At 40.3% G+C, this 23,863-nt stretch overlaps 1 protein-coding gene across 10 annotated transcripts in view; it reads right to left on the minus strand.

The window, feature by feature from the left end:
* Positions 1 to 23,863, minus strand: part of ERC2 (ELKS/RAB6-interacting/CAST family member 2) — a 527,327-nt gene that overhangs the window by 286,662 nt on the left and 216,802 nt on the right. For 4 of the 10 annotated variants that reach the window (XM_053377860.1, XM_053377861.1, XM_053377862.1 and 1 more), the window contains one exon: positions 6,332 to 6,525. In XM_053377860.1, the coding sequence (XP_053233835.1) occupies positions 6,332 to 6,525 (194 nt within the window). Of the gene's footprint in view, positions 1 to 6,331; positions 6,526 to 7,230; positions 7,261 to 19,720; positions 19,757 to 23,863 lie in introns of all 10 variants that reach the window. The other 6 variants (XM_053377855.1, XM_053377854.1, XM_053377858.1 and 3 more) reach the window with 2 other exon arrangements.

Genomic DNA, 23,863 nt, shown 5'->3' on the forward strand with positions numbered 1-23,863 from the left:
TTTGCAAAAGGTGATTTATTTATTTTTTAAACATCAGAAATAGCTGCATAGTGATTTGGTATGCTGGTTTTTTTTTTTATTTCAGCGGGGTTTTTTCTCTTGAATTTTCTGCTGACATTTCAGTTGACGTCCCTCCCACTACCATACTATTGCATTGTTGTTTCAGTATGGTGATATAAAGGAACTGTAAGCTTAAGTATTTTGTCAAAATATGACAGAACATTCATCAGGCATTCGCCTTCACAGAGGCACAAGTCTCTCTTAAGTTGGAACAGCCTTAGTCAAGGCAACTTGTGAAACATGAACTACAGCACTTGTTTTTCATTTCCTGTTGGTTGATTATTTATTTGGGGCTCTCAGTTTGATGTTATTTAGCACATGTCCAAGCGAAGGTTTACTGTGGAATTTCCCTGCCTTTGTATACTTTAAGAGAAGAAATTAACTAAAAAGCAGTAAAAGATGGCAGTATCATATGCAGAGACTAAGGTTGAACGGATTCGTGTCTGTGTTCAGTACATGTCTACAAAAGTAGACTGTAAAGTCTATTCCATCAACTGCCCATCCAGATTTTTAAAAGAAAAAATATTTTAAAACCTGCTTGCTTTTAGCAAAAAAGAGAGAGAGAGAGAGAGAGAGAGAGAGAGAGAGAATAATGTACCGTATTTAAGAGAACTTAAGAAATTATCCTTCTTCCTTAAAAAAAAAACTCCCATTTCTAGCTTCCCCAAGCAGCTGAAATATGCAGCACTTGTTGTGCTCACTGGACATTGTGACCAAAAACCTGCTGGAAGCAGCAGTATACTGAGATCTTCATAGGTAACTCTACAAATAGAAAAGTGGTTCTTCCCCCCATCCCGAACAACCCATTTAGCAGGGACATTGTATGGGGGGAAATATGGCTCCCCTAAAAAAAGATTAATTGGAGCAGCCATCTTGTTCTTGATATAGCTATCCAGGAAGAGGCAGCATGTCATAATGTACTGTGACTTCAAGGGTTTTTCTGGGGCATTGTGGGAAATTTGAAATGAAGGACAGTTCACAGCAGCCTGTTGCATATCACAGCATTACTGCTGTTTTCCTTCCCTGCTGCTGCTAAGCCTCCTAATGCTGGGCTACAGTAGATAATGACAGGAACCAAACATAGGATACACACAGAAGCAGAGAGAGGCTCAATTCCATTCTTTAATCAAGTAGCTTTCATGGGCCCCACACCCTTTCAGAATAGTTCCACAAGATGAGGAAGGTGGTGAACTAAGTTTCACAGGGCCCCTGTTCTGAGGTGGATTTAGGGCAGTGAGAGAGATGTGGGAGCACTGGGCACACAGCTGAGGCAGGCACCTTCTCAAAGCTCGGTAAGCACCTGCCCAGCTTCAGGAAGGAGGCATGAGGACTCTGGCAGGGTCCTAGAGTCCTATTGCCTCCTTCCCCAAGCAGGGCAAGTGCTTACCAGTTTTTGGGAAGGAGAAGGGAGGGCTCTAGGACCCCGACAGAGCCCTGTGGCTCCTTCCCAAAGCCCAGCGCTTTGTTTACCCTAAGCCTGCACTGGAAGGTGTCAAATGTTAGGTTCCTACAGGACAGCATATATTCAAAGTTTGCCCCTGCCCTGTCTATCTTTCCTTCCCACCATTAGCAAATGAGGTATAGCTAATTGCATCTACAAGCTGCAGTTCAATTTTGGCAACAACCTTTACTGGGGTCAGTAATAAGCTGCACCTTCCTTCTAAAACTAAAGGAAAATTCAGTCATACATCTTACAAGGATTTGCAGCTGTACGTAAAAGAACAGAGGTCATTCACAGTGATTAGCAATTACGCCCTTATTTCAAATGCCCTAGTTGGGGCATTAAAGAGAAACTGATGTTTTCAAAAAACGAAACAAAAAAAACCCTGGTCCACTCGTGGTGTTTTTTTCACCTTTTTCATGTTAAGGCAGAACCAATATGCTATTCATCTCCAAACTCACGTGTTTGGCTTTCTGTCTTCATTACATTTTAAGGCCAATAGTAATTCCATCCATCAGTAACTCAAAAACCCAAACCTCTTAGGTGTTTTAAGTCTATATGATTGTTGTGGAGTACTTCAGCTTGGTTTTCGAAGACTTCCATGCATCCCGGATTTAAAGTTAAAAACTATTAAGCATGCCACCATTTTAAAACGAAACACATTCATGTATGTGTAAAGAGAATCACATGGGCCAATAGGGACCCACACGCCTTGAACTTAATTGACCAAGGACAGCTCTCTCATCTTGCTCAAAAGAATTCATGAAGAAGCAGCTTTAGAAAGAATCTAAAGCAGGTTGCCAGGAGCCCAGAGATTAAAATAACTGAAGAAAATACAGAAATGGGTGGCTAGAGGAGTGGGGAAGAACCATCTCTTGTACATTGCCTGGTCTAAAGGCAGATTGGGTAAGAGGGGAGGAGGAGGAGGAGGAAATTCAACCTGGCAAAGGTTGGGGTGCCACAACTGAGGACGTTTGCATTTTGGCTATCCACTAATTGGTACAAAAGCCAGTACCCAGGCAACTATGCCAAATGAGCCAAGTTGCCTCATCACATTGCTACAAATGGGGAAAGAGCTTGTATTGAGTCCCTATCTACTCCACTGGAAATATTTTCACATCATTCAGTGTGCAAGGTTCCTGGGTGACAGTAAAAGCAGGCTGAAGGAATGTAGTCCTGTTGAATTGTTTGAGAAATTGAAGTTAATACGTTTCCTCCACAGTGCAGGGAACTGTGTAGCCAGATATCAGTGCAGTCTGGACTGAGCATCGTAACCATTTACTGTCATTGACCAGACATATAAAGTCACTCAGAGATACACCTCACCACCTCATATTGGAAATATGCCACCCATTTTTATCCAGCTCTGTATACATCTGAGACTCATTTCTCTGAATGAAACTGAAGCACAAGCATGTAAAATATCCACCCGTTAGAATTCCTGCCTTTGCTCTCCAGTCTGTGACAGTAATTTTAAAATGGCTCTGTATTCTAAATGGTTCAAAAAGTTCACATAAATCACACACACACACACACACACACACACACACACACACACACTTTGTTCAGGAAATCACATTCATATGCATGAAGAAAAGCATAAGGTCTTTTCATATATTGTGTCTGTCTGCAATTGATTATATTTTGCAAGTGAATTGCTTTAAAAGCTAGATGTTCTATTTTGCTAAAAATTCTCCCAGGCCGGAGGATACGAAAAGAAAAACCAGTGCCCTCTTCCACAGAGTGTTGAGTACTTGCCACACGCAAGTTTAATTTAATTAAGAGCTATTCCGCACTTCTAGGCTACAAGCGAGTTAGAAAATAGCATTTCAGCTACACAAAATAGAAGGCAGGAAAAGTCACCTTGCGTATTGGGGAGAGAGGGGAGTCATGCTATGGCTCCTTTACCCTATTAGCAGCATTTCCACTTTTTAGCAACAATTTCCCAGATATTTCTAGCAGGAGTCACACAGTAGAAGGATGTGGTTTGCAAATACTTGTTATTTTAAAAAATCCTGCTATGGGACATAACTTTGTGTTCACGAGGAGCTAGAAGTCCTCAAAGGTGCACAGGCACAGAATTAACCATTTGCTTTGCAGGTATCATCTTGTAAAGTTGTGGGCTGGAGTCCTAAAAACATGGAACATATTCTGCTAGTCAGCACTGCTGAAGGAATGCAAAACAGGAAGTTCATAACCTATGACTGACAGGTGATTATCTCTACACACCGGCTAGGTGAAGCCATATATTGTGACCTAGAGAATCAGGGTCATAAGACTATAGGTGCACCTGTAGTCTCATAACTCATCCCTCTGACCCTTACGAGAGGGTCTTTAGGACCTTGGGCATGCGACTCATGTAGGCAGACAGCAGATGGAACAGGAGAATGAAGCAGACTGTGAAGGGTTTTATTCTAGTTGTGCTTAAGTGCTCAGTTTAAGTGCCTTGTTTAGTCTAAGTCAGTGGTTGGTACCGCCTCCTGGGAGCAGAGGGATTCCCCAGGGGGCACTGAGAAGCAAGTAAGTGGCAGGGTGGCACTGAAGGTGTAAATGATTATCAGATTTTGAAAAGCTGGTATCAATGGATCATCAGTTTTGTTGAATTAATTAAACTAAACAATTTTAACTGGATTTTGAATAAATGCAATTAATTGTTACTGTTTTGACGTTTTGACGTTTATTGTGTTATCTTCTTATTTAGTGGATTGTGCAAACCACTATTCAGGCATGGGGATGAATTTATGGAACCAAGGAGGCAGTGGCCCAAAAGAGATTGGGAACCGCTGGTCACGGCCTAGGACCCTCGTACCTAGGGGACCGCCTCTCCCGGTATGCCCCACGGAGAGCCTCAAGGTCCATAAACAGCAACACCTTAGTGGTCCCAGGCCCTAAATAAGTTAGATTAGCTTCAACCAGAGCCAGGGCCTTTTTAACACTGGCTCCCGCCTGGTGGAACACTCTGTCTCATGAGATCAGGGCCCTGCAGGATCTGATTTCTTTCCGCAGGGCCTATAAGACAGAGTTGTTCCGCCTGGCCTTTGGCTTAGAGCCAATTTGATTCCCTCCCCCTCTTTCTTTTTCCTTCTCCTCCTGTGATGAGGCTGCATTTTAATATTTTAATGTTTCAATATTTTAATGTTGTTATTTTAATCTTGTTTTTAAGTTGTATTCATTCAATTTGTTTTTATTATTGCTTGTTAGCCACCCCGAGCCCGGCCTTGGCTGGGGAGGGCAGGGTATAAATAAAAATAATAATTATAATAATTATTATTATTATTAGTCCAAGTAGGCTCTGTGTACGTTTGTTGCTGCATTTTATGTCTAATATTTGCTGTACAACTAATAAAACTTGAAATCTTCACCCACAAGTGTGCTTATTGCCACCAATTTCCTTTTCTTGTGCGCTCACCCCAAATCTACTCCAGAGGGCTGGAGGGAAACCCAGTACAGATTTGGGGGTGATGCATTTATGAGTAAAGGGAGGGGACGTTCTGTTGCTCAAGTGGAAGTCCTTGCATTAATGGGACAACTTGGCTGGATACAACCCCAGGACTATTAATTATGTACACTATTTAGACAGTTTGAAGAATTTTGTTCGTTTCTTTGTAGTACTGCTACTGGGCATGTCATTTGGAGGAATGCCAAGAGCCCCCCAAAAAATTTCAAGGAGGGGATTGGGCCCCCTCAAAATCCCCCAGTGGCTGTGCACACATGCTGTGGAGCATGTTTGTGTCATGTGCACAAGCCACGAGGGGTGAGCGTGACATGTCAGCACGCCCCGTGGTGTGCATGTACAGTGTGAGAACGCCACAGCGTGTGCTGATGTCGCATGGCCCTGGAGCCCTCAATAGCGGAGACAAGGCAGCAGGCTTGACTGCTGCACTGGCCAACTCAGAGATTCAGAAGAGGGTGGTCTATAACATCTAAATAATCAATAATGCAGAGTTGCCTTCATCATCATACATGACTGAATCTTTTCCAGTTTTTCCAAATCAGTCTTCATTTGTAGAGTCTCATACCCAAAGCAGACATGCTGATTTTGTCTTGTTTCGTCAAGACTTGAATGCAAGCTTAAAAAAACAAACAAAAAATAGCCCAGAAATAGCATAGCTCACAGATAGCATCATATTGTTGTCTCACTTGTAACTAAATCTCTTTCAACGAAGCATCATATTGGCGCCTCATTTGTATCTAAATCTCTTCAGCAAAGCACAAATTATTCAGTTAGCCAGTCTGTTACTTGCTCATTTTGTTCTCTGTGCAAAACTTTACATTTTTGTTGTTAAAAATATTCCTAAAAATGCGGTGCTTTTTTTCTTAAAAAAAATGTTTAGGGGTACTCTCATTTTCCTACTCATTGAAATACTGCCCATCAATGAGGCAAAACTTAGATTCACAAAATATTTAGGGGTATGCATACCCCTGCATACCCCCAGAAAAAGCACAGTATAAATGTATTAAGGACCAAATTCTATTTTACTTCCAATATTCTATCACCTAAGTACCAATTTCCACTTCACCCGGTGTATTTTTTGTGTGTGCAGAGTACTTCATACTACGTATTGTGCAACATTCTTCCTTTCCCTTCCTCCACAACATAAGGAATAGGAGTCCCTTGCCTGCTTTCTTTTAAAGAAATATTGTCTTTCCAGAAGACACCAAGGGCTGTTCCTGGCCTTGAAAAATATCAGAACAGATATACAAAGAATCCATTCACTGTTTGATTGCTTTTTCTGTTATTCTTCTGTTAGAAATATGTTGCCATTGTTTCTCATCAAAGGTGAATGTAAAAGGCATTTGTTGAGAAAACACAAACGATGAGGAATTTACCTTTCTAATTCAGCAATTTTCTTATCTTTGTCATTTTTTTCATTCTCTACTTCCTTGAGGATTTCTAGAAGTCTGTCAACCTCAGCTTGAGCTTTGCCACATTCGTCTCTATAGTAGGCTGCCTCTTTGTCAAGCTGTTTCATCCTGTCAGCAAATTCAGGGTTCATTCGTGCCTCCTCCTCAGCTTCATGAGCCTGTTAAATTTACCAAGAAAACAGAAAGAAATCACTACCATTTCAGGTAGCTTCACTTTATTCTGGAGTCCCAGACTTCATATGACGAAAGGATTTATGGGTATCCTGTTAGTTGGCAATGTTTTCTCAATGATTCCCATAACAAGGACATGTTTTTGGAGGGAATCCATAGCACCCTGGCTTAGGAAATAAAATGCTAACTTAAGAGAGAGAGAAACACTGCTAGGTTCTGACTCTTGTTTAGAAAAACGGTCCTGAACAACTTAATATAAACTAACATATAATATGGTTTAATTTAATAACTGCATTAAACAGTTTATGAACGATTTAATGCATACTGTTTTAGGTAGGATGAGAATGCATTTAACAGACAGTTTTACCCAAAATCCTTTCCCCTCTTTTTTTATTTCATACTGCCAATATTTAACCTGAAACATAAGAAGAAACAAGCCCCTTGGTGGAACAGCACAAATAAATATACCTGGCAAACACATGCATGGGTGGGTGGTCAGTTCACAAACAAGAAGGAATGCAATGAACACAACAGAAAACAAGAGTGCAAAGCCCACTCCTGCTCCCATTAAAGCTAATGGCAAAACCCAATTAACGTCAGTGAGAGCATGAATGGGCCAAAGTGTTTAAAACATTAGACTGAAATAATCACACACAGATGTAAACAAGAATGCACTGCAATGCTTAGCCTACCCCTTGTTTCCCATTATTCCTAATTGGCATCTTCAAAGAGCAGGCAGGGAGAAAACAAGTAGTTTAACCGCAGTGCACATTAAACACACATAATTCAGAGAACACTTTTTAAATGCACACACATACATTTTAAAGGATTAAGGACATTTAGAACTGCATGTCCTTCCGCTATCTAACAATATATAACAGATGCTGGGTTTGGGTTCAATCCACACTTAGTCATGCCTAAAGTAGACTCAATGAAATCAATAGTTAGTACTTAAATCCTGTTGGTTTCAATAGGTCTCCTCTAAGCATGACTAAGGCTGCAATCCTAATCCCACTTACCTGGGGCTGGGAGTAAGCCCCATTGAATTCAACAGAGCTCACGTCTAAATAGACATGGTCAGGATTGTGCTGTTAGTCTGGAGCCAAGCCTTCATTTTAATTTCCATATTTATATTTACTTCAGGGAATAAATAAGCAAGCAATGAAACAAGTGTCGGTTAAAAGGCAGCATGCAAGTTTAGATAAAAGGTAATACTAACATAAACTCCTCAAAGTTTGACATTCTTTGCAATGATTTAATCCTCTTTGGTTTTCAACACGTTTAAGTAAAACATTTTTATTCTGAAGAAATGTGCAAAAAAGTAGGCTACTGAAGAACTAACGGCTGTTCCCCACCCCCCTGCATGTAACATATCATTTAAGCATGAGGATAATCAAGAAAATAGTTTCGTTTCAGTGGATTTCTTATTCTCAAAGAGATGTCTGAGGCCACTTCAAATGTGATGAATTTTCTACATAGACATAATGCATGCAAATCAAGTGTGTTTTAGTTATCCACAGCAAAAAGAAAAAAAGAAAAACAAAACTAGTGTGTGATTTCTCATGTCTGATAATGTGCAAGTGATTTGCAGACTGCCTTTTCTACACAGAAATGTTAATAATGTAGGAAAGTCACCATGTTTGAAGCAGCCCTGGGTTTAAATATATGAGGGGAGCATTTTCTACATAAGTAATACATACATTATGCACAAAGGGTACAGTCTACACATAGCCTCCACTCATTTCAGTGGGAGCGTGAACAAGGTTCCATTTGGTACCTAGAGAATTATGTCCATAACGTTCGATTCAGCTCCCTTTGAAATAAACAGGAGCTGTTGTACTTTGCAATATATGTGAATTGACCCCTTAATCTTTACAAGGCTGGGCTCTATATGGAATGAGTGTTCATCACAGTCTGCCTGATTTGTCACTCCAAAGAGTAATCCACCATTAAGACGTGGCTTCAAGGGGCATAGGGACAATGATGTGAAAAGGGTCTTGGAACTCCCAATGGGTTGCAATTCTGTGCACACCCCATTGAATCTGGTACAGAGTCTTGTGTATGTATGAAGGCTTTTGCTATTGGTTATGAGATAAGAAGAGACTTTCCACCCTTCCCATAGCCAACAGGAGAAATGCCTCACAACAGAAGATTAATAGACCAGATATGCCAGTTCACAACCAAAAGAGAATATATCTACACCACAAACCAACATAATAATATAACCATCATTGGGAGACTCCTCCATAGGTCTACTCAATAGATTCAGGGTGGCCAATGTTGTGCCCTCCAGGTGTTGTTGGATTACAACTCTCTTCATCCTTGACCATTGGTCATGCAGGCCAGGGCCAAAGAGAATTGTAATCCAACATCTGAAAGTTGCCATCTGTCCCTACAACAGATCATAGTAGGCTCCATGGTAGTTCAAGGCATTCAAGGCATACCCACACACAACGTTATAGTTGCGTTTAAACGGCCATGTCAGGGGCTGTTGAAAGGCGACTCAGCATCTACAATTCTTGCTGGCCCCATCCCAGTGGAATGTAAATGCAGCAAGGCTGAAAATTGCCTGGCATGGAGACAAGAGAGTGATGGGAGCACCAGCTCCACCCTTGCTGGTATATAAACAGCCAAAGAACAGCAGCTATAGCCTTATTATGGCCAGCATACTGAGGCACACAGTTGGGAGCTTTTACCACAGTGTGGGATGAAAACAAAACAGCTAGCAGAGAAAGCCTCAGCAAGGTGGGAGAGAAGTACCGGTAATTGGAAAACTGTGAGTTATATGCAACTTCACAGCTCTGAGGAAAAGGAAGAAAGTAGGAAATGTTTTTTAAGATGTTATTATACTGGAAGGCAAAACCATACAATCTGAAAGGTGGTGATGAGAAGAATCCAGGAATTCCTGAAGAAAGGACTCACTGGGTCTTCCTCTAAAACTCATTGAGTTAGATTTGGGACTCTGAAAGAACTGAAGCCACTGTAATTCACTGCCAGCTCTTAAGGGAAAGAATATGCAACATGTCACATACTTAACCTACCATGGTTTTCCTTAAAACATCCTGGAAACTTTGATTTGGTAAACATGCTAAAGCTGTTTTCAGGAAGCTGAAGCACTCTTATTGCACACTTGGAACTGAGATTGTGAGGATTAAGGCTAAATAATTATCCTATTTGTTGGGAAGAATACATTTTCAGCAGAAAACCTATATCAAGGTGTGAGTAGAGCAAGTACTATATGGTACATTTAAAATGCTAAGTGTAGAAGTTCATATCATAAATTGAAGTAACTTAGCATAATAAAATTCAGCTTTTTTATTTTTTAGCCAAGATATAGCCAACTCCTCGTGCCAAAGGAATTAGCAATTATTTTCAACTATGTCAACTCAAGTGTTGTAGGGTGACACTGAATGAAGTCTGTGGTGTAAATAGGGCAACATGGGGGCTTTCAATGGATCTAAATGATCTCCAGGAGATTGCATGCACAAACAAACACACAGACAAGAAAAAGCTTACACTGGTTTGTTCACATTCTCCTTTCGACAGCTAATTCACAACCATTGTTTGAAAAAAACAAGACTTTCCTTGTTGCTTTTTATGATCACATCAGTCAAGGGTCACGTAGGCAGTGTACTTAAAATTACCTGGTTGTCATGGCTGGACCATGGTGCATTTTGGATTTATTGTGGCAATTACTGTGCATTGGGAAACCAATGAAATCTGTTCTCAGAGACTTATGGAACCCGGGGGATTCCTGAATGCTCTGGAGAATTTTCCAGCGGGGAGAGCTAGCAATACTGCTGCGGGCTTGGTAATACTCTGGAATGGGGAGATGAAGCAGGCCATCAACATGATTGCTCCCAAGTGCCCTCTTTGGTGCTGAGGAGCTCACTTTGCTCCCTGGTACACCAGGAGCTTATGAGTGATGAAACAGACTGGAAGACGACTAGAAGGCAAGTGGCAGAAATCTTGTGCTGAAGCTGACTGAACACTGGTTAGAGCACTGTAACTGTGCCTAATAAGTTGTGAGAGGTGACAACAAAGGCCTCCTTTGGTGCCTCCACTACATCCTCTACTAGCTAAGGGTGCCTTTTACCAGCTTGGGTTGGTAAGTCAGCTATAGCCATTCCTAGCTCAAGATAGCTTGACATCGGTGGTCCAGGCACTGGTAACCTCAAGACTGGATTAGTGTAATGCACCCTTTGTGAGGCTTCCCGTGGACTTAGCCACCGGTGCATCTTGTAGAAGCTAAAATGTTGACTGGGGTATCCTGTCAACTCCATTTAACACCTCTGCTCAGGGAGCTGCACTGGCTGCAAATATGCCACTGGGAACAACTGAATATTGTACTTTTAAAGCCCTAAACAACTTGGGCCCAGGTTATTCAAGGGGCTGCCTCGACCCAACTGTGCCCCTCAGATGGGTCATTGCTGACAGCACACACTGTATAATAAATTGGACTTCTAGTGTTGCAGCTCCAGCCCTCTGAAATAAGTCACCCACATTTTTGTTTAAGAAGACTTTTTCAGAGGCGTGACCCAGTCATTTATAGACTATTAATTTTGCACTTGTTGAGGTTGTTTTCCTGTCTTTACAGTTAGTTGGAGTGGTTTCAATTGTTTTCAGACCTTTTATTGTAACTCATTGTTATATGATATTACATTGGTTCAATGGCTTTAGGCTGTAAAGCAGTTTATAAATTTGAAAAATAAAATTCAGCAAGGGACAGGAGAATTCACTTCAAATGTGTATTGGAAGCCCATTCACACACAGGTCATAGTGAGGAAACTCCCCCCCCCCCAGAAGCCAGAAGAAAAGACAGGAAGACGAGAACTTTAAGCTCTCCATCTTCTCTTCAGTTACTCTTCTTCAATCAGCAAGCCATGCCAGATCGCCTTCAACCAGATTAACCAGTTCCTTGAATAATGCTATTATGTGGATTAAAACACAATGCACATCATATTTTTAAAGGTATGTAAAAAAAAAGACTGTTCAGCAATTATTTACAGGCACAAGATGGTCTAAACATTTTTCCAACTAATTTCCAAGCACCTTCATTGTTCCACAAAGTACTCACTGAATGAACTTAACAGCGTACAGTAATCCAAATCTATAATGACACAACTGAGAAATGGAATGATTATATCACTGAACGGTGTGATCCATAAACGGTTGTGTGGGTTAAATGTGTCTCTTTTTCGCTGCTGCCAACATCAGTCTTGGTAGCCAAGCCCATCGGTCAGTGGTCAGTGGAATGGCTGCAACCAGTGCTATTTTTCTACAAAAATATGTGCCGGAACTCACCCTGAATGCCACCCTTGTTCTCTTACAATGGCATTGGCACCCACCTGAGAGGTGCTGGGACTGAGTTCCAGTGAGTTCTGGCTGAAAAAAAGCCCTGGTTGCAACTGCTGCGGCCAGTCGAAGCAGCCTTGGGAGAAAGATGCATGGTTGTGTCGGGGTCAAGATCTGTCAGTCTTCAGTTGTCCATGCTACAACCAGTGAGTTGAAGCTTTAGTACAGTACAGTCGGTGTGGAATCATGACCTAAGCTACTAGAAAAGGAGACCCATACATAATTTTAAACAATTGCTATTAAATATATCATTTGCATCTTTCCAGATATTTATAGAAAGCGGCTGTAAGAATACAACCATGTTGGATCACAGAATTTAAAAAAAATGACTATAGAACATATGGCTTGAATTGCTTAGTATGCCCATGTCTTGGAATATGAATTGTCACAAATTTTATTATTTTACAATGAATACTCAAAACAGAATGTCATGCTTCACTGATCACTGGTTTATAGGAGGAGATGGGGCCATATGGAGGAATCAAAGAGGTCAGTCCTTATTAATGAACTGGCCTTCAAGTCTCTGCATTAATTAAACATCTAATAACATTACAATTTTACTTAAAAATGATTATTAACATACTTTCCTATTTTAGGGCAGTGGCTCTCCAAGTGATACAACCTCTTGTCTAAGGCTCATTTTGTGTTTGGGTGTCTTGAACCCTAATTTGCTTGCATGCACAGGGAGTAGCAGAGTTACCTCTCCATATTATACAAATTTACTATATACACCAATATTACATAATTGTGCCAAATACAAAGAAATTGAAAACATGTGCTTTATTAATTAGCATGCGATGGGCACTGTTTAGTCTTCTGCCAATGGTACATATACATAAGAACAGTACATCTCAACTTAAAAGAGCCAAAAGAGCCATATAATGATGAACAAATAGAATGAGACAGCAGAAAGATACATGCAATAAAATACTTAAGTTAGATCCTTCAAACTATTGATAAATAATACAGAATTCAAGAGAATATTAACGTTCAGATCATTATTAGTTAATACCTCAGACTGAGTGAAGGAAGTAATTTTAAACTTGCCTCCTTTGTATTTGCAGTGTTGAACTTAGAAGCTGCATGTTTCTTGTCATTAGTCCTCAATTTCCACAGAACAGCTGGAAAAACATAATCTATCAAATGGATAGCAATGTTTTAATGTAGAACAAAAATAGTTCCTGCAAGGTACTAATTGCCTCAGGGCAAATTCAGGAACTCTAGAAGATATTGTCTCAAACACTATCATCTACAAACCAGTAAAGATGGAAGCTATGGCCAAAATAGCTCTAAACCGGGAGATAGTGGAATGTCTGTTCATTTTGTCCATATTAGTTAGCTATAGATATGCACCAGGTAATATCATACATGGATGGAAGTCAACACCAAGGTTTCACTGGCTTCAATTAAATCAAAGGTTTACCTATTTATGGTTTGTCACAAAGGCTGCTTGTCAATTATTGTTGTTGCTGTTGTTATTATTATTATTTCTACACCACCTTTCATCTGAGGATCAGATACAAAAATACATAACATAGTAACAAACAGAAACAATAAGCCCCGCCCCCAACAGTTTAAAAGGCCATAGATTGATTAATGAGCCAAAGGCCTGGGAGAAAAGGAATGATTTTACCTGGCACCTAAATATATGTAATGAAAGCGCTAGGTAAGCCCCTGGGGGGAGCATTCAAAAAGTGGGGAGCCACTACAAAAAAGGTCCATTCTTGTGTTGCTGCCCTCCAGACCTCTTGAGGAAGAGGCACACGAAGCTGGTTGCCTCCCCCAATGTTGTGTACAATGAGGATTTCAAGTGTGAAATGCTTTTAGCCAGTGGTGTATTAACAAAGCCTTTCCCAACACCACCCACCCAGAGAAAGCAGAGGAAGTCCTGCATATCTTTGCCAAACACAGTTTTGGGATGCTGACAACTGGAGAAGCTCATGGCAATCTTAAAAAAAGCAATGACTGCTCCACCCCTACAGAGGTGGCAGATATAACGTATTATTGATTATTTCTTGCATTTACATCCCACCTTCTTTTCCAAAGAGGTCAAGGAGGTGTGGTTTTGCCGCTCCTCATTTAATACCTGCAACAACCCTGTGAGGTAGGCTGGGACACTCTGACTGGCCCAAGGTCACCCAGTACGTTTCATGGCTGAGTAGGGATTAGACCCCTAGTCTCCCAGGTCCTAGTCTGACACTCTAACTACTAAACTACACCACACCGGCTCTCAGACCTGTTTGGCGCCTGTGCACCAAAGTTTTAAGGCTGGTGTTTGGCATGCTGGAACACAGAGAAGCAGTAGAATCAGTCAGCCAACCTCTCTGCTCTCCTCTCTTCCAAAACAGCTAGGTTTTGTTTTTCCTAAACAACAGGAAAAAATCATCTTCTGTACACCATCCCTAATTACCCTTATTAGTATTTGTAACCCCTTTCCACTCAAGCCTACTTCATGCATTGCTCATGTGGAGAGGGTGTCTTGAATTGCACATTTATCCCTACTCAGTCATGCTGCTCCTCCTTCTCCTGCCTTTACTATTACTATGTTCAGGGTAACACCCGCAGTGGGGCGCCTTAGCTACGCATGGAGGCTCCCTGTGCAATTTGGAAACCTTGTTAAACAGGGTTGTAAATTGCAGGGGGCTTTCATGCATGGAGGATTCCTGCTGTAAACATAATCCTGAACACAATGGCAGCAAAAGTGGGTCAGGGGGAGCAGGACAACTTTGTGGGTGGAGCTAAATATGCAACCCTAAGCCCCCATTCAACACACTTTTCCTCTACACAAGAGGAAAGGGAAGCATATATTTTAACCCAATCCTGACATGTGAGAGCTGTGTGAGGCAAGAGAGAATCCAGACCCTCATCATCTGGCCCAGTGACTGTGCTGGGCACTGCCCATCACAGTCTCAGCATAAAAACTATCTTTCCCCCTCTACTTATCACAGATAAACCACATTTAACACAAATGTGTGTGGGTTGCAGTTTTTTTCAAAAATCAAATTCATGGTAAAGGAAAAGTCCCAGAATATAAAAGAAGTGTAGAGTAGCAAAAAAAAAAAAAAAAGGGAGTATATCATGGTCCCTTCCAACTCTGCAATTCTGTGATCCTAATCCTAATCCTGCTGTAGCAGTGATCTGCAAAAAAATGTTTATATATATATATATATATATATTTATATGCTGCCCTTCCTTCCCAAACGTTTCAAAGAGCTACTTGAGAAATTAGTGCTAAATGAAGTTTTAAGTGAAGTCAGAATTTCAATATTTAGCCATTTTGTCCATTAAACTGGCACTTGTTTCAGTTTAAAAAGCTCCAGTATTCAGTAAATGCTCTTACTAGGGTGGGCCCTTCTACTCTTCTTTCTACTGCAGATACATTCATTTCTTGGTATAGTGTGGTAGACTGAACAATAGACATATTTTGCCTTGAGGCAACACATTGGATTTGGTCACTTTTTTGCCCTGCCAATTAAAATAAAAAATAAAAGTGAGAAATACAATTGTTTGTGGGAGTCTGAGTGTAAATTAGTTGAATTTATGGTCAATTTTAACTTTTAATTTTCATTATGAAGGGGCGAATCAATAACAGTACAAGTAATGCAGCAAAGGAAGAGGAAAAGATCATTACACAATAGGCTCACAATGCTGACCACAATGCTGAACCAAAAAACCCCCCACATTGAATTCAATGTTCTTTCTTGCCACAGCAGCTGCCAATGTCAAGTTTACAATTTGGGTTTTATTGTTGAAAGAATTTAAACAGCAGTTTGAGGCCTACCATTTGGCAATGCCGCAATACAATTCTGGATGTTCTATATGCTCCCCTAGATGAAAAACTACGCTACACTGGCTCTGGTCCAGAGTCCTATTAAATCAAAATACTTTTATTTAAATCAGTATCGTTTTTGGCTTTAACAGCCTAAAAGCCAGCTTCTACAGCTTAACTGGGTTATAGGACTGAGATCTAAGGGGGAGGAAGAATTAGGGACAATTCAAAGAATGCAGGATGCATATGCACTGGGATGTGAGAGTAAGCCTGATTTTAATGCACCCTCTCCGATTCTGTGCAGAACCTTTGATATAAATCCATCACTAGAACCTGCTCATGTAATCCCTCCAGCACAAGAAAGCTTCTCAAGTAGACATTTATGTTACGAAAAAGGAGCAATGCAGAAGCAAGCACCAGGTGGCTGGAATGGTAAACAGGAAACTGATGTTATTGGATTGTACCGTGGGAACCAGGGACAGTCTGTTCAGAGCTCTGAGCACCGGATGTTAGCTCAGAGTGGCACATGACCCTGTACTGGAAGTACATGGGTGGAGTTGTTCTCTCTCTGCAGTTGGAATCAGAGTGTACAGACATGTTTTCTCTGTACTGCTGAAAGACAGGAATAAAGACATGTAAATATATTTCTGTCTGTCTCTTTCCCCCTCCCTGGGAGAGGAGGGGGAGGAATGGTGTGTTCTTCTTTCACGTTGGGAAGAATCGCCAAGGGAGACCTCCCTTGATCCTGCCGGGAGTCGCTGGCAGGGGAGGTCAACAAGGATTCAAGCCGGGCACCTGGAGGGTGGCCAAATTCCTAAGAGCTGGGACTGTCTCTGGCGGCTTGAAATCCGACAATTTATGCATATAGACAGGAAAAGTTCATCGTGATGGGGAGAGGGTGCACACCTGTGACTCTTAATCTCATAGTCCCACGTTCAAGCCCCACATTGGGCAAAAGTTTTCTGCATTGCAGGGGCTTGCACAAGATGACCCTTGTGGTCTCTTCCAACTCTATGACTCTATGAAAGCTCCTGAATATGAAGTAAGAAACTGGAAATCATTTCACGTGGAATAAAGTGGGTTTTAAGAGTACTCATGAATTGGATTAATATCAGGCAATTTATATTCTGCTGCTCAGGACTGACCTGCTGGAAGCCTGAAGGGCCCTGCCCTACTTCTCTCCACCTGGCTTGGTGGACTGCTGCCGCTGCTGCTGGGCAGAGGGGCCTCCTTTTTTGTTTTGTTTTTAAATTGCTTTTATTTTTTATCTAAGTCATTTTAAATGGTGATTGATATTAATGCTTTATTCTTAGTTTTAGATTTTATGATTTATGTGGAAATTGTTTTCCTTTTGGCTGTGTACTTTTTGATGTGTTTTATTTATTGTTTATGACTTTTGTTATGTTGGTAATTCTGTAAATCTTGTCATGTTGTAAGCCGCCTTGAGCATTGTTTTAACTATGGAAAGGTGGCATACAAATAAAATGATGAATGAATGAATGTTCAGCAGCGACACAAGCATGTAAGTTGACAATGGTCCAGTTGTCACATTGCCGTAAACCATACTTAACCAGTTACCACGAACTTGCCAATCTGAGCCCCATTGCTTCTCCCTGCTGGTGTAAGGAGGAGCGGGGTGGGAAATCAAAATTCCTGACTTTGCATTATCAGGGCTGAGTTTGTTTGTTTGCTCAGATAAACCAAAACCAGTAAGCCAAGAACAAATCTTGGCCAGAGATCATGCTTTCTTTGGGGCGAAATGAACAATGGTTCCTTTGTTCACATTCATAGCAAACCATTAACTCTGCTCCTTTGGGAGGAACGGTGGGATATAAATTCATTAGAATCAAGAGTTGAAAGGGAACCCAAGGGTCATCTAGCAGTCCAACCGGCCACAATGCAGGAATCAATGCTAAGGGTTCATCCGTTTGCCCCTGCTCCTTCCCCTCAGGAAAATCTGCAGTTTAGTGCTAAATCAGAACAAATAGCAATCTGGTTTTCTGTGGAATGCTTTTTGTACTGATTTAGGGTTTCAAGGGGAAATCGATGGAGCAAAGTCAAAACTGCTTAGAACCATGCTCAGAAAGCATAGGACCTGCAGAAAACCACTTGGTAGGCATGGGATAAACGGAAGTGTGGAAGAATCCCAAAGCATCCCTGACAGGTGGCCATAAACAATAACAAATAATTAACTCTGGTTTACTATAATGCATGAGTAGGGCCACTGAGATGTGGGATGGGGAATGAAGTTCATTCTGTAGGAGCAACTGCACCCATTTCCCATCTACTAAAATCATCTTGCTGAATATTTAATTTTTATTTTATTTTATTTTATTTTATTGCCAAAATACAATATGTTTTGTTGGTAACTTATCTAAAAGTATACATATGGCAAAGTAGGAATAAATTTGGACCTTATATGAGAATGTAAGATCTACCTAAAACTAAATGTAATTACAGGCTAATTTTGGATAAATAAATGTGGTGTGTTTTATGAGGCCTATTATTTCCTCACCAGGACATTAAATTTTCATTACAACTGTGGAATTTGCTCAAATACAATGAAGAGGAATAATGCCCTAGCTGCACATAACAGAAATTTTCCTTAGAGACATGCCACACCTTCCACCTGCAATTACAAAACACTATGTAATTTAAAAACAGGTTTCTATAATACAGCTTTAACATTCTTTCTGCCTTTTAAAAGGTACAATAATTTTCATTATCAGTGTAAATCTGTCACTAAGATATAAAAATGCTTTCATTTATAGACGATATATCTATGTAATACATTTATATATAATCGTCTATGTGTCTTGCTGTTCCTCAAATTACTTACAATGACTGTCAAGTTATTCACTCAGATTCATTTGGGTTGAGTGTTGTTTCTGGCATGGCACATCTGTTAAAGCAAGTTCTAGCACACAACATAATAAGATGTGTTTGTTTGTAAGGTGCGATTGGACGTTTTATTCTTTACATTGTTGAAATACATGGAACCAGTGCTTTTTTCCCTAAAAAAATGTTTAGGAATACTCCCATTTTCCTACTCATATTGAAATACTGCCCCTCAATGAGGCCAAACTTAGATTCACGAAATGTTTAGTGGTATGCGTACCCCTACGTGCCCCCAGGAAAAAAATCACTGCGTGGAACTAAAACTAAATTATTTAAACTTAAGCAGCAAGAGTATGTTTTCCTGTTTTAAAAAGGCACACTGTGATAAGTGGCCTCTGGGTACACTTCTATGGGAGAAAGTCCCATTGATATCAGAAGCTCTCTCTTTCTAGCAAGCATGTTTGTGAAAGCCATTGTGGTGTAATGATTAGAGTGTTGGACTAGGACCTGGCAGACCAGAGTTCAAATCCCCACTCAGCCATGAAGTTCGTTGGATGCTCTTAGGGCAGTCTCTTAGCCTAACTTACCTCACAGGGCTGTTGTGATGATAAACCGGTGAGGGGGAAACCATGTACATAAGCTCCTTGGCGGCGGCGGGGGGGAGTGGTTTATAAAACATAATTAATAAATAAAATTCAAGTGTTTGTGACAACATTTTAAAAGGATTCTATAAGGAACATTTAATGTTGCGACGTAGCAATTCCCTGTCTGCTGCCAGAAACCTACCACACTGCATTTTTTATAACGCAAAGAAAATAGACAGTAACTATTTATTCTTCATTTAAGATATTCTGAATAACATTCCAGAGCTTAAGTTTAATTTGAAGGATCCACTGAAGTACTCCATGAGTATAGCAGTAAAATAACAACGAAGCCTGATATCTGCATGCTTTCTTACACTGAAGTAGTTGAGGACCTGAAGGCACTTCAAATTTGATCGCAAAACTTACTGATCCAATTTCTAATAAACACAATTTCCCACAAACGTTTGAAAATATAATAGCCTTAAAGTCCGCAGAGCTCACTTTATTTCAACACAACGCAAATGAAGCCATCATTGTTTTGCAAAGCTCCACAGAGGAAGAAGGACAACATGGTGGTGGTTAAATGGATCCTCATGCTTTCGTATGTTACAGCGGACACTTTCTGAAATGACTTACTGGATTGTACATCTGATTGAACAACTGTTCAGCTTGCTACATTGCAAAGTTGGGAAGGAATGAAGCACAGACAGGAAAAGAAGGAAAGATCCAGGAAAACAGTATTAGCTCAGCAAATCCAGCACATTTGCACAGAAGAACTTGGAATTTTATTTTTTTAAGGTAGAAATTTAAGTTTCTAAACATTCTTTAGTGCAAGTGAGAGGCACTGGGGGAAAATAAATGTTGACTTTGGCTCCTAAAAAAGAATAGCTGGAGTAAGAAATCTAAGGTTTGTGTTACTTTCCCTTTCTCAAGTGAAATAACCCATGAAATACAGAAAGCTGTCCACTTTTGATGATACATTAAGTGCTGGTCTCCAGCAATGAATCACTAGAAGTGCTTTTGGCCAAGGCTGCAATTTATCACCAAAGCTTCAAAGATGGTAATAATAAAAGATTAATTAAACTTTATCATTAAATTTATGGCCTTCCTTTCATATTAACACAAAACTGCATTTCAGTTTTATTTGAATTCTGAACAGTACAGTTTGGCAAACAGGAGTGGTGAGGAAATCTAAGCAGCAGCGAACAAAAGGAAGACATTCTGAAGTGGAATAGTCTATAAGGAAGCAAAACAAATGATGCTGTAAGCTATAAACCACTTATTCTAGAGCAGTCTCACTGAAGTTCTACCACCCTGTGGGACTTCAGCTTTATGACGACCCCATGACAACTCAATCACTGGGGTGGGAATGGGGGGTAGGGTTTGAACAGGATGCCAGTGATTGAAAATCCAAAACTGCCTCCATCAAGGGTATTCACTGAGACCACTTCAGAACAAATGGCTTAAGGATTACCTACAGCCGTTAAACAAAGAAAATTCCTATGACTTCTTCATTCATGAAGGCAAAATGTCTATAAAACGAACATCCATTGGGGCATTTTTCTGTTAATGCTCTCATGCCTTTAACACTGCAAGCTTTCTTTTATTAAGCTCTGATCCAAAGAGTCTCCTGAAAATTCACAGATGCAGTGAAGCTGTCCAGATTTCTCCCTCCACTGTGGATTCTTTTGCTGCATTGAAAGAAAGTGCAGCAAAGAGCCCCTCCTTGAATTTCAGAGGAGGCCTCAGAATCCCAGGTGTGAACTGAATCTCTCCCATGGCATTTTTGGTTTCCCCTCTTCATATTCCTGCCTAGTGTGGCCACTTACATCGCCAAAAAACAGAGCAAATGCATCATAAAGAGGGCACAGATTTGCACAAAATGCCGCATGCCAGTTTATGTGCACGGATGCAAATTTAGAAACATTTGCTATAATTTAAATAGGTATACATTGCAAGACAGCAGGGACAACTATGGCGAGACGACCCCTATGGTTCAGGAGCTATCTGCTATTGGGCAATTTAAAGGGCTCTGCCCTCCCTTCTTATAATTCTTGATCTTTTAACCAGATAGGCCCATCAAAGAACAATACCTTGAAATAGAGACCTGACAGCCCTTCATATAGAGGACTGTCATCTGTAAAGTTGGATATCCTAGTGTTCATTTTTAACTGTACAGTATGATTTTTTTATCTCCACTCAAGGGAAATGGATAGGTATGCAATATATATATTATTTCAAGATACACTATAGCAGTGTTGCCATACGTCCGGAATTTCCCAGACATATCTGGAAAACTGCTCAACAACTTTCCTGTCCTGATTTTTGCTGTTTGAAATATGATAAACCTACAGTATAATATACTGTAATAAAATATGTGAGTTTCACTTTTTGTTGTAGTTCTCTTGTATAGATTCTGTGTTCACATCCCCAAGGCAGTTGGTGTATAATTATGCCAGCTTGAAAAGCAGCAAGGCATTTTGAAAGCTGAAAGAATTTTGATGCTGGTGAATCGGTTTCCCCGTTTTATCCATTTCCTAGCTCAAAAATATATGAAAAGAAGAACTAGCAGAAAATCAGAGAAAATAGCAGGAAAAAACCCTAACCTCCACAAATTAACTTTAGGCACATTAACACATGCTTTCTTGATTACACCTTGCTGTTATTGTAGCCAGCGGGAACTAAACACCAGCAGTTGTTGGAAAGATGATCATACGAATTATTAAGGGGAGGCACAAAGAACTGTAATTGAAGCTAAACAGTAAAACAAGGTTCCAGTCCTCATGCCACTTATTTAAAAGTAGGATAATCAATGTGACAACGCCAAGCTTAAATTCTGTGTAGCTCCAAAACCTCACATAATTTAAATCAGGGTCGGTTCCAGAAGGTGGCCAGGTTGGCTATCTGTTAAGGCCCCAAGACCAGAGAGGGCCCATGGTTGAAATAATGCTGCCATTTTTACTTTACATAGAATATCCAAGATCAGATGCAGCCTAAGGAAATTCTCACTTGCGTGTCCCAACTTTTCCAGGTTAATGGAGGCCACTGACAATACCATGCCTAAGAGGCCCCAAAATGCTGGAGGCAGCACTGATGCAAAAAGGTCAAGATCTGTTATATAGAGATAGCTTACAGACCCATATGCCACCTGATTACTGTTTTCAGGCCAGTTTTCTCTGCATAAACAGAACAAGAAACAGGTCAGTTGTGAATGGGCTACTTTTTGTAAATACAGAAGTACTTTAAGTGATTTGAAGTGATTTGATCATTTCAATCATTCTTTTAAAAACTAATCAAAAAGTGTGTGTGTGTGTTGGAATGATACGTTACATGCAACTTCCAAAAGCAAGTTTTTCTTTTTTAATGATAAATTTAAAAACATGCTTTTGAAGTTTCATCTGGAATTTATTTTCCAATTTTAACAAATATTTAAGTTCTACCATTCCTGCAGTTTCCTGACCCATCACTACTGCGGAATGCAAGTTTCAAAAAACATCTCTCTACCTATAGGAACAAAGGCATATCAATACTTCATCACTTTCATCACCAACCAAATGCACGAACTTAGGTTTTCCTGAAAGTTCAAATGGCTGAACACTAAGCATGCAGATCTGTTGTATGACCATCTTCTCACACAATGTTTGGAATTTCAGCTAAAATTAAGCAACGCTGCCAAATAAAACATACATTAAAAAGAACTGTTTGAGGTCAATTATCAATAACAATTCATGTTTCTGTTTAGCGCCTCAAATTTGAAACTTTCATTGTAGAAGCACCTGTTCTTCTCACAAATCAGTGAATATCGCTAAACATGGCTGATGAATAATACCGATTTTTTTTAAGCACTTGGTATAAAAACTTGAGATCTGTTACATCTGTGAAAATCTGGCTCTTTAATGTGCTAAGCATTGCATAGCCCACTATTACAACCAGTACTTCCATGACAGCAGCCTTGAAGACACTGTTCGGAGACACTATCCTTTTGAGACTTTTGAGGCGTCTTCCGTTGAAACTTTTGAAAGACTATTGAGAGGCTGTCCTTAGACATCTGTTTTGAACACACGGCTTGACGGTCCTCACTACCACTCTGTTATATTGTACATATGAACTTTGATTGGCTTATTCCTATAATTTGAATGATATCATTATTCTATTATATATTCTTTACTAACTATTAGCCTACGTGTTGTGTTTGTATTGTTGTGATGACAGCAACCTTGGGCAGCAGGTGAATGCCACACAGTTGCGCATGCATCCCCTGAGCCAACCTACTGTCTTCAGACGCAGCATTGAAGTGAGGTTCAACTGAGAACCTGGTCACCTTCTGCATCTGGAATGGAAGGGACGCCATCTTGTCCTTTGCTTCAGGCAGCAAACGGTGTTGAGTCAGACCCGCCCAGCAATGAAGTGCAAATATATCCTTAGCTTCTGGAGTGAAAGGGGTGGTTTCAGCACATAATTTAACTGCAGCATGCACACACATGCACGCACACTCCTTGAATTGTATGGATGCTAAACCTACATTGGTGCACTGGATATTATGCGCAATGCACTGATTTTGGTAGGTTGTTTCATCTCAGATTTCAGTCCAGTTAGGACTGTTTGGGGTTGCATCTTGATGTTGTTTATATATGATTATTATTACCTTTTGGTGTGTTTTTTGACATTTAGCATGCTGCAACCTATCTTGAACTGTCAAGCACTGATCAGGCAATTCAACCCAGAAATGAGGACTGGGCTGTCTCTCCCCTTGCCTGTGACTTTACAAAAGATTGTACA

The sequence above is a fragment of the Podarcis raffonei genome, chromosome 2 (assembly GCF_027172205.1).
Source record: "Podarcis raffonei isolate rPodRaf1 chromosome 2, rPodRaf1.pri, whole genome shotgun sequence".
NCBI classification, from domain to species: Eukaryota; Metazoa; Chordata; class Lepidosauria; order Squamata; family Lacertidae; genus Podarcis; species Podarcis raffonei.